This window comes from Vespa velutina, chromosome 5, assembly GCF_912470025.1.
Source record: "Vespa velutina chromosome 5, iVesVel2.1, whole genome shotgun sequence".
Lineage (NCBI taxonomy): Eukaryota > Metazoa > Arthropoda > Insecta > Hymenoptera > Vespidae > Vespa > Vespa velutina.
This window is the reverse complement of record NC_062192.1, coordinates 634162-645682: the sequence shown is the minus strand read 5'-3', so window position 1 is coordinate 645682 and position 11521 is coordinate 634162. Positions and strand designations below refer to the sequence as shown.

Genomic DNA, 11521 nt, shown 5'->3' with positions numbered 1-11521 from the left:
ATGATAGCAAAAGAAAATAGAAAAGAAGTCCCGAACGATGATGATGCTCGCAAAATAAGGAGACTGAGATACGTTAACGCGACATTTATACATATGTAAATAGCGAGCATATCTCCATGCATACAAATTACGGCTCTGGTATTCCCCTTCGGTAGTCAACCGCAAAGGATGTGGCAGTGTCTTCCCTTCTCTACCCTTCTTCCTCTTTCGATTCGTATCTCTAAACGAGATAGAAAGCGAGTTTTAAATGGGTTATTACGAAGCGTACGAGTCTACCGTATTTAAATGATTAATTTTTCTCTTTTACGGAATCGTAAAACAACAACGAATGTTGTAACATATTGTAAGTTAGATCTATGAATACGTGCATGTAAACGCGCACATATGTATTTATTATTATTAAATATATGTACATTAAATAGATTTATATATTCGTCGGCAAGGCCGATAGTAAAAAAAGAAAAAAAAAAAAAAAAATATATATATATATATATATATATATATATATATATATATGTATTTACTATGTACAGACGCGTGTGTCGCATTTCTTAATTGTTATCTCTCTTGTTTTTCGTCTTCTCTCTTTCTTATCTTTTTCTTCTTCGAATCGAAATGTCTTTCAGTCAATGTTGTACGTTAGTAGAATTTTAATAAGCGAAAGATTTATTGATATCGTCTCAAGCCTAATCTAAATTTCAATTTCTCGCGCAATTTGCGCGTATTACCGGCTTACATTACTCCAGGAATTCGGAATAAATTAATTTACGCTAATATCGAATCTAGAGGAACGTCATGATTATGCGGCTGCAGGTGTAGATAATATATATCTACATCTGCATGTACATAATGTGCATAAACACGTCAAGAAATAAGTACGATCGAGTCGATTCATCTAATATAAAATCGACTTTATGACGATATCGTCTGCAGCACCCTATATATATATATGTGTGTGTGTATATTTAACTCTAGCGAAACGGAAAAGATATAAGGAAACTTTTCATCGTGGTTTGATGATTTCGAGGAAGAATAAAAAGTCTGTGTTTCCTTAAAAATCCTTCTCTTTCTTTCTTCCTTTTTTTTTTGATATTGACAATAAGAAAAATAGAATTTATAGGAAGAAAAGAGAAAAAAAAATTCTTCAAACAAAATGTTTCAAATGCAAACAATAAAAGCCAATATATCTCGATCGCACTTTCTTCCGATAGGATCTTTTCAATTATCTTCGTCAAATGGAACGGATATAATAAATATTTGCTATTTTTTAATATCTGCACCATAAGTTACTATCGTTATAGACGCAAGGAGAAAAAAGTTGTATTCTCTACTTGTAGAGATCTTTCTTATATTTTTACAACATCCGAAAAGAATAGGAAAAACAATTGGAACATTCAACACGGAGAATTACAACAAAAGTTATCGTCGAATAATGAAATGTAGTTCCACGCATGGGCTACGCCAGCAGGATATTCTGACCGTAAAAGTCTCCTCCTCTCACATTGACGAACTTGAAACGCAATGCAAAGTTTCGAGTCCAGTTTGTCGACGTTATAGTCGTTGAGTTATATCGAGTATAATCGTTCACGATTTTGATGGTAACGTTTATGCGTTGAAATATATTTCAACGGTAAGCTCGATAACGAGGACGTCACTCATCGTAAAAAGCGGTACGAAAGAACTGTCCATCTTCATCGAGAGAGAAAGAGAGAAAGAAAAAGAGAGAGAGAAGTGTAAACGAAAAGGACACGGAGACACGGATGAATAAAATAGTTCGACTTTCGTAGTGCTCGATCTCAATCATGTTTGGAGAATCGGACGGTTCGTAAAGGAAAAGATTTGTTTGATCTCGACATAGATTTTCAACGATATCTCGAAGAATATTAAACGTAATTCGGTGATAAAAGTGAACTAAAGTCATTTCTATCTGGTAAAGATAGAATATTACTATCTCGGATAGTCTCGGAAGAAAATACGATTTTCAATTTTGGATCCTTTGTAAGGAATCGTAACGAATGTGATCTCTAATCAAAGCGAAGATATAAGAAAAATCAATTTTCTTATTTCTTTTCCACCGGAAACGAGTGAGTCCTGGAAAAAATCTTTGGAAATTATTTTATTGATGTAATAATCATATATAAGAACCATTAAAAGGATAAAATCACCAAGGAAATATGTCGAGAGTTAAAGATATATTAATAACGGCATTTACATTGCTATTATCATTTAGCTTGGTGGCTTCCATTGGCGAAGAGTGTAAGATCGATAATAAACGCGTTACATGCCAGTGCGATGGGACTCAGGTATACATATATATGTACACACAGAAACGTTTCGAAATTGTTCTCATCTATTATCTCGCATTCGCTCGCATTCTAATCCATTTATGTTTTGTTTTAGAAGTTGTATCTACCAGACGAATACAATTATAAGAACGTGACGAGTCTGAGTTTATCGTCGTGCTTGACGGCAAATCTACTCTTCTCCAGTTTCACCGAGGAAAATCAACTCGAAGAGCTCGTTGTAAAGAACATTAACGAACCTTTTACTTTGGAATTGTTTCTTAATTCGGTCGAATTGAAACGATTCGAATTGTCGAATATAAAGAGAATACCTTTTGTCATGCACGACACATTTTTGAATATAAAAAACATCGAACACTTTGAGATACGAAATGTTCACATCGATTATTTCGAAGAACAGTTTACGGCGATTAAAACGAACCACTTTGTTATGGCTAATGTTACGATATCCCGTATGGAAGGATTCAATATATCGGAAAAGGGTGAAACTTTGCAAATAATCAATTGCGAATTTCGAAACATCTCGACGTTGTTAAACTTTGGACACTTTACCAAAGTGGAGATCGTTAATTCGAAATTTGCGTTGCAGAAATCGGGAAATCTTTCCATTGGAAGCGACCTAGCGATAATTCGAGACAATATTTTCTTTAACGTAAGCATGAATGTCTTCGGTGCGAAGAATATAAAGATAAATAGCACGTGTGCAGATGGTAAAAGTTCTCTCAGACTGTCGTCGAATAAAATCGAGAGTTACGGTAACAGATTGCCCACGGCTATCATTTACACGAGAGGTCAACCGTCAAATCAATCGCCAATCGTTTTGGAAAGCAACAATACCATTTGCAAAGCAGGCAATTGCAAATGTCCAAAAAGCAATGGGGAAAATGGAAATAGACCGAGCATAATCATATGTTTCTTTGAGATACTTTTATTCTTCGCGTATTCGATAGTTCGTCCGTAATTAATTCGATCTAAAAGACGTCTGTGTGTAGTATTCACCGAAGAACTGACATAATTCAAAATCTACACAACAATTGAGTTTATTCGAAATATACAAAATTCTAAAAATATCTAATAAATATCAGTATTACTACGTAAAAATATTTTATGCTACAAGAAACAACGTTATTAGGAACTATTTCATTATGTATGTGATTAGTTTTGAAATTATGCGCAAGGGTGCACTTTATAGACGGGATATAATCTTTCGAAAAAAAATCAGTGCATTACAGAGGTACGATATGATCGGTTCGTTATTTTATCTATTATCGTATCTTAAATCTCATCCACATCTTCGTATCGTCGCGAATATCGTCATTAATCTATGTAGTTTTATTCATGCATCCGTATCGGTCCAAACTCCAGATGCTTCCATTTGCAAATCGATAGCAGTGGAATGAAGCGATAACGAGTCTTTTAAGTCATTAATCTCTTGTAACATCAGTCTGTTATTTTCTTCTAAACGGCATATCGTTTGTTTATACAACATTACTTCTTTTTCATGATCAGTCTGTGCCTTTTGTATTACTTTCTCTTTAGGTACATATGTACCTACATGAAAATACAAAGGAAAGGATTGAAAAGCATTAATTGATAATAATCATAGATTAAGTAATAATAAATTTTGAAACTATATGAACCAGCAGATTTCTGTAACTGTTCCCGTAGTTTATTACCGCTCTGTATGATCCTTCTTAATTCGTGTTCGTGTTGACTGTCCTTCGATAACGATTGCTTCTTTAACTTGGTTACCTGCAGTTTAAGACTAACTTGTTAGATATTCTAACATCTTTGATATTAAAAATAAATCATATATAACTTATAGTTGGTCACCTCATTTTTTTCTTGTTTTAAATCACGTAAAATGGCATCATTTTGTACTTTTAGTCTTCTTTCCTTTTCCCGTATTTGTGCCAACATGGTATGTCCTTTCTGCAATTCTTCCTTGAGTCGTTTAACATGATTCTATATTTAAAACGAATCTATTAATTGTTACACGATCGATTAATTATTATAGAATTATCATAAATATTAATTTACTTACTGTTCAAGGTATATCCCTATGCAGCATGTAATTATATGTAATATGAATAAAGATCTTATAATTTTGATGATCTTACCTTCAAATTATTATTGTCATTTGAAATCTTTGCATAGGTATCATTTAGTTCATCGTGGGACTTCATTAACATCCTATGTTTATGTATTAACTTCCATAATGAATTTATCAATGTCATAGAAATTTCTTTTAGCGATTCTATTGATTCAATTCCACTGTTATCTACATTCACTGGTGAAATATTAAAAGATTCTAACTCCTATAAATAGATATCATTGAATGAACATCATATCTAATTAAATTTCTTCTTTTATCTTACCTCTGCCAATATAGATAAAGATTCTTCTAGATTATTTGTAGTGCAAAAGCTTTTTTCTTGATTTCCCAAATGTCGTTTCATAGCCAGAGCTGCTTTAAAATTTCTTACGGAAGAAAGATTTTGGAATTCTGTCGACATACTTCCTCTGATCTTTATACGATCTATCTGTGAAAATTATAATCCAAATATAATGAGATTTAAATATATTCGATATAGATCCTATTAAACTATATGAGATCAACATACCTTTTATATTTATGCGATGTTAATATTATAAACACTATGATAATAGATAATATAAAATCGCTAATAATCATCGACAACGGAGAAATAAATAAGTATTCTGATGAAACGACGTCCGGACATGTAAGTACATATAACCGAAAAGATAGGACGAAAATAAACACGAGTATCTAAGTTTAAAACCGTTCATTATCTTTTGCTCGAAGCGTGTGTGACTAAAGCGACAGGTATGGACAAAATATGAACTACAGGCATAAGCGAGGAAAACATTATTATCAATACTTTATATATTTATAAGGATCTATCGTATCAAAAGTTTCGATAGATAATATAAATTTCTCGCTTAACCTAACAATTGAATTATAGAAATGGCGTTAAGGTTATTCACTACCCATTCTTCTATTATGATTTACGTCATCAATAAGAAGAGAAATAATTCTCGAATGATTTTCGATAAACAAAGTCTCGTTTTAAGGACGAAAGTTTAATCTAGGATATATCTTTTACGAATCTTTGAAAAAGTTTTATTTTCTTTGAAAAAATTCATCTTAAAGAGTGATATTCTTCGACAATAGTTTATGCACAAATGAAACGCTTTTTCAAAATATTTCGAAAAAAGATATGTTCTAGATGTAACCTTGGTCTTTAAAATGAGAATTTGTCTATTGAAATTGATTAACAATAATGCTTGTTTTCATTGTTGAAATAAATACTGTCGTTTTCGATATTATTCGCTTAGAAAAAGTTTTGATCTGTGGCGCCTCTCGAAATTTACGGCAAAAGAGAAGAAGCTCATAAACACTATTGATTTTCATATACACGCTTGAATGATGTATTGTAGCGATTGTCTATTTATCTCTGCTATTTTTGCGTCCATAAATAGTTGATCCTAAGATTTTCTGAACGTTTCCAAACGCACAGAGAAACTACGATAACCCGGTCACTCTTTCGACAGATAATTCTATGGCAAAAATGTGCTTTTTCTTAATTTCGAGAATTATCGGAGTTAGTTTTTTTTTTCTTTTTTTTTTTTTTTTTTTTTTTTACTACGATCCGTGAAGATCGAAACTTTTCCTTTATAAACGTGAAAACTTATAAATTAATACTTTCGATAATTTTATAATCAAACATTCTTTAACAAAACTTTTTAATTAATTTGCCTTTAGAGACGTATAATCTGATCATATGATTGTTTTTTCTTTTTTTTTTTTTTTTACTTCTGTCACATGTACCACTATTTTTACTACGTAGAAAAAATTTCTATTACATATTAACTCGATTGTTAGGTTGTACGAGAGAAGTAATACGATAATACGAAAAACTTGTACACGATGCTACAGAGACGCATAGTGGCTTTAGTATTACCCTAATGCACTTGTAGTTCATATTTTGTCCACAAGTATTGCTGAAGTCACATGCACTACAAACGGATGGTAACTAATAAGCTTTCCTGCAAAATAATTTCCAACAATGCCACATGGTGGCTCTAGGTGTTTGTTTCATATGACCTTCTTGAAACGCGTTTTGTAACAATAAAAATTGTTCTTTTCGAACATCTTTCGTAAGATTAAATCGATTTTTCGTTCGTATTAAAAATGAAAAAAATGAAATTTATTTTCTTACGCTATTTTCTATGTACAAACACGAACCTTATTCATAACAAATCAGAATATTTAGAAGATAAAAACAAATTATTTTATATTTTCTTTGTCCATAGGATTAAAAGATGAATCGTATCAACAAAGTCTTTATCGAAGATGTAGAAGATTGCTTTTATAATATATTGACAATTACATTTTACAATATATATATATATATATATACATATATATACATATATACAGACACATGCATACATCTTGTTGGTTTTAAAAATGGAAAAAGCGTTCTAACGACGAATCTGAAATACATCGGATTAGTAAGTACCAAAGCAATTAAACGTTATATAGGATTCTTATATCTCTAATATCTATTTGATTTACTGTACGAGGAGTACAGTAGAATATAAAAATAGTAAAAAAAGCTTTGTGAAAGCACTTTTTCTCTTAGCTGCGGCAGGAACACTAATCCGGCGTACGTGATCTTTAAAAGCATCGGGGATTAGTGAGATAAATCTCCAAGCTAGTGTGCACTGGACACACAGGATCTTCCCTATAGAAACCTTTTCTAGAAATTACGTCTCCCTCTCTCTCTCTCTCTTTCTCTTTAATATTTCATATTCTTTTAAACGACGTTCGATTTGAAAAGTATTTGTCATCGAAGCAAACAAGAAAAAAGATATAATATATTAACGACGAGAGTAACAAATATATTTTTCTATTTAGCCCTACTCGCCGTATAGAACAAATTAACGATAAGAAATTTCTCTCAATCTGTTTATCTCGAAAAATGTAACATCATTCTTAAAGCCGAGTAAGTACTGTATCCCCATGTATTTTGTTAGGTCAACGTTGTCATCTCGGCTTACTAAGAGAGGGAGGAAGAAGACCGAGGTAACACGAGTAGCTCAATATTTGACACACGTCAAACGGTTAAGAGAGTTAGGAAGTTTGGTTGTTAGGTGGAACGTATGTACGTACGGACACGCATACATCGATTATGCAACAAGACACATGTCACGTCACACGTGTATCAAAGACCAGACAAAATTCTTCGCTTCACCGAACTAGCTTTTTTTTTGGGACCGTTTCTTTCCAAAGGATTTTTCTTCTACTCGAATATCCGAAGAGATCTCCTCTCTCTCTCTCTCTCTCTCTCTCTCTCTCTCTCTCATTTTTTGTACTAATCTTTAATTTCAAGCTAAGCTTTTTGTTTTATTTATTTTTAAAATATTCTATTTTACAAAGTCAGAAATAATATCTATCTATAGATATAATTATTTTTGATTTGCTCTCGAATGAAATCATTTTGGATAAATTCAATGTTAAAGTGGATATTGAAGTTGACGATAAGTTATTATGGTCTCACCCTATATGTATTACGAATGCACGCAATTTTAAGATCGTAGAATCCGACGGACTCTGAAGACATTCGCCTGACAAAGTTGTGGAGAGTCAAACTCCCGAGAATTTTGACGGGTCAGTAACACCAAAAACATTTATGTCCTCCCATCCGCTATTCTTACCCGGCGAACACAGTTATTTTTGGCTAATGTTAGGTACCCCCCTACCCTTCCCTTGTACACGTTTCATTGCTTTTCTCCTAATTATACCAATTCAGGGAGGACCTAAAAATATGACCTCGAAAATTAGCAATGGCGAGACCGAACGTTTCTCTCTTTCTCTGTCTTTTTTTCGAAAGGAGTACGGAGTACTACATCCACGTAATCTATATTGGCCTATACCAAATAATATTACGTATAGTACGTTTTTCTAGGTTCACATTTGGGAATAAGAAATGGACACCGCTTAGTTTAGACTAATGTAGTTGATTTGTGGGATAACAGAAGATTACCGTCACCGTGGGTGGTAATGAGTGCACTTGTTACCGAAGAAGGGTCCTTTTACTGTCGGATGGCAAATGAAGTTTTTGGTGGGTCCGTAGGATAGTCCAGGGGGCCGACAGATGTTCTTCTCTTAAGTCAGTCTACCTCGTTCACGGGCCATTTACTTCTCGATATGTATCTCGATGGTAACTTTTTAACGACGGTAGATCATTGTTAAAGATCATTCAAATTAAATCCTTTAATAATTTTCAATAGATAATCATTATATAATACTAATAAATGTCGTAATCTATAATATCTAACGAATGACGTAATGTGGAATCCTTTTCTTTTTTATGGTGTTAATCTTTTCTTTTTTTTTTTTTTTGTTTTTTTTTTTTTTTTTTTCCTATTAAAACTGTACGCTTCTTCCAAGGCGTTGCTTTTACGACACACATAACATTATCGTAAAGAATTAAAAGTCTCGATTTAGACGAGTCGACGAAATTCCCGACGAAGTGAAAAGCATAAAGTTGAAGGCGGCTTTAAATTTTTCTGAGAGCAGAGACTAGTCTTTAGTCCGGGGCTCACGTCGTCTATCGAACATAATCGAAGCAATATTTCAGAGCAGTAATGTTATGACACAAGGAACGTTTTTATGCGTTTCCTTTCGAGAAGGCAACCGTCTCTCCCCTTAAATACCCGAAACGAGTCCCTAAAACACCCACGTCTTTAACTTGATGCTTCACTTATCCGGTTCCTTCCTATATAGTCTACCAAAAATACTGGGAATTAATGCACCGCTCTGCGAGTTAATGCATCCGTTTAAATCATAGCGTCGCGTCGGTCCTTACTCGCCAATAAATGTAATATATTTTAAATAGAGATTTCACATCCCTGATAATCGTGACAATAAGTCATCTACACACACATATATACGTATGTATATATGTAGATGCGTACCTTTCTTAAAGATACATTTATAAACATTCATGAATTGACGTATTTACGTATTGCGTGAGAATATTAAAAGAGATAGAACGGAAAAAATTTCAGAGGAAATAAAATGATATGAAAATAAGCATAGAGAGCATTCGAGAATTCGAGAATTCCCAGAAGTTTCGAAAAGTCGGATGGCCCGGCAGGCACTTTTCTCGTGAATGAAGGAGGGTGGCCCTACACTTACACCAGCGAAGGTACACAGAGGGTGCTTCTGCGATACCTCAAAAGTCGACGAGCGACGCGCGTTAGCACCGTCTGAAGTGTGAAACACGGCGCGAACAAAAGTCCAGCCGGACGTTTTACGAGCGAGCATCTGGAAAATGCTTCGGCGAGTTGTATTAACCGAAAACTTCCGCGACTATTACACGACCATGGGATAGAGGGAGAAGAGAAATGGACCGACTAACCAGAGGAAGAGAGAAAGGAAGCGCTTTGAAATCTGACTCGAATTAGGAACTATGCGTTAAGTCGACGGAACGGCCGTATTTTTCGATATACCCCACGTTTCTCCCGCATTTACGTATTGCGAACCATCACGCCCACGCGAGCTTCAAGAGCGGGAGAATGAGAACACAAATGGGATATAGTTTCGAGAGATTTTAGTCATTTTTCTAATATCTCGAAGAATCCATAAGGAAATATCCATCGAAAGTTTGGTGTACTTGTTCGTTCGAGGGTGGTAACGTTGCTTGACTTTATATCCACGTCTAGACTCAACAGCCCCAAGTGTCACGAACGTGCCCGAGCACCATCTTACCATTTTATATGCGATACAGAACGAGAAGAGCGATACAGGACGAAGTCGTCTATATCGATCCATTTATTATATTACATCTACCTACTCGATATAGAAGTACTATTTTAAGAGTTATTTATCGATGTCATGGGACTCGGGTCAAATTATCATCACGATATCTTCTCTTCCTTTCGAAAAGTAGAACTTGTGTCCTACGATATATTCTTGAAAATCTATTACGCAGAGCGTGTTTCATGCGAGCATTTTCTTCACCAAATGAAAATTATATCTAAATAAGTATATTGAGACGCGAGAGAGCCAGAGAGAGAGAGAGAGAGAGAGAGAGAGAGAAAGGTAAGAGGAAAATCTACTTGAGGTTTTGGCCTTCTAAATTTGCCGATAATGCGAAGGCTAACGTTGATGGATGGGAACAGATGCATTCGACGTTCTTCAAGGGACGTGTCCTGTTTTGAAAACGTGCCGATATTGCGCTAAAGACACCGATGAACTTTACAAGCTTTTCAGGCTTTTCTAACAGAAAATCTCTGTTTTAGGCACCCTCTCTTTTTCTCTCTTTCCCGCGGCATCGGTTTCCTTGTTTTTGAGATCTCTGAAAAGACACTTTTAAAGACACTTCCATAAATTGACACGGAGTCTCAGCTGTCCTATCCATTTATCTCCGTTAAGAACCACGCGCGATGACTCTGTTAATGTTGATCACACGCCGGAAGAAGATATTCCCTTGGCAATTTAACAATAAGATTATACTCTCACAAAATCCAAAATCGAAAGTAAGAATTCATATCTTTATCATATGCGCTATGGTTTATTACCAAGTTTTTAATATTATATGCCTATTATATCCCTTCTTCTTTCTCTTTTATCTCTCTCTCTCTCTCTTTGTTCTTGTCTTAGATCACTCAAAAAGGAGTCTTCTTTTTCTTCTCGCGGCATAATACACCGTAGTCGTCTATTAAGCTCCCGTAGAGAAAGTTGAGAGTCTAAAATTGCTAACATAAATCAGTAAGCGTATTTTGCCGCGGCACATTACATGCAAGAAGGAGCGAAATACGTTAAAATGACTTTTTACAGAAGCTAAGAGTCCCACTCAGAAGGGGCTGGATTTTACGCTACTCGAGCTACTTGAAATTTTAGTTAAGTTAAGGCGGACCAGCCGGAAGCGACACTTCGAACGTGATAATTGTACGCCAGCTGTCGACTTCGTTTTCCTTTCTACTTGAGAATGCCTTACCAAGCGAATCTATTACGAATAACTTCTTTATTATACAAAGTATTAAAAAAGTATTCGAGTTATATATTAGTACAAAAATTATAACAGATCTTTGAGCATTCCTTTGAATTTTAGTTAAAATTGCGATGCTATTGAAAAAAAAAAAATTTTTAATTTTAATTCAACAAAATGTATGAAAGTATA

General features: G+C 34.3%; 2 protein-coding genes across 3 annotated transcripts; one reads left to right on the top strand and one right to left on the bottom strand.

Annotated features, from left to right (window-relative positions):
* Window positions 1-508: 508 nt before the first annotated feature.
* On the top strand, window positions 509-4414 carry LOC124949554. Its single transcript, XM_047494817.1, has 2 exons — window positions 509-2303; window positions 2401-4414. Exons 1-2 carry the CDS (start codon window positions 2175-2177, stop codon window positions 3262-3264), a joined length of 993 nt encoding a protein of 330 aa, XP_047350773.1. The 5' UTR covers window positions 509-2174; the 3' UTR covers window positions 3265-4414.
* On the bottom strand, window positions 3328-6283 carry LOC124949555 (afadin- and alpha-actinin-binding protein-like). 2 transcript variants are annotated; one of them, XM_047494818.1, is made up of 6 exons: window positions 4928-6283; window positions 4682-4846; window positions 4424-4621; window positions 4137-4268; window positions 3944-4055; window positions 3328-3854 (listed from the first exon to the last, which is right to left on the bottom strand). In XM_047494818.1, the coding sequence occupies exons 2-6, from the start codon at window positions 4817-4819 to the stop codon at window positions 3640-3642; spliced, it is 795 nt and encodes a 264-aa protein (XP_047350774.1). In that variant the 5' UTR covers window positions 4820-4846; window positions 4928-6283; the 3' UTR covers window positions 3328-3639. The 2 variants fall into 2 exon arrangements, with proteins under 2 accessions (XP_047350774.1, XP_047350775.1); XM_047494819.1 differs by having other exon boundaries at window positions 3980-4055.
* Between the last annotated feature and the right edge of the window lie 5238 nt (window positions 6284-11521).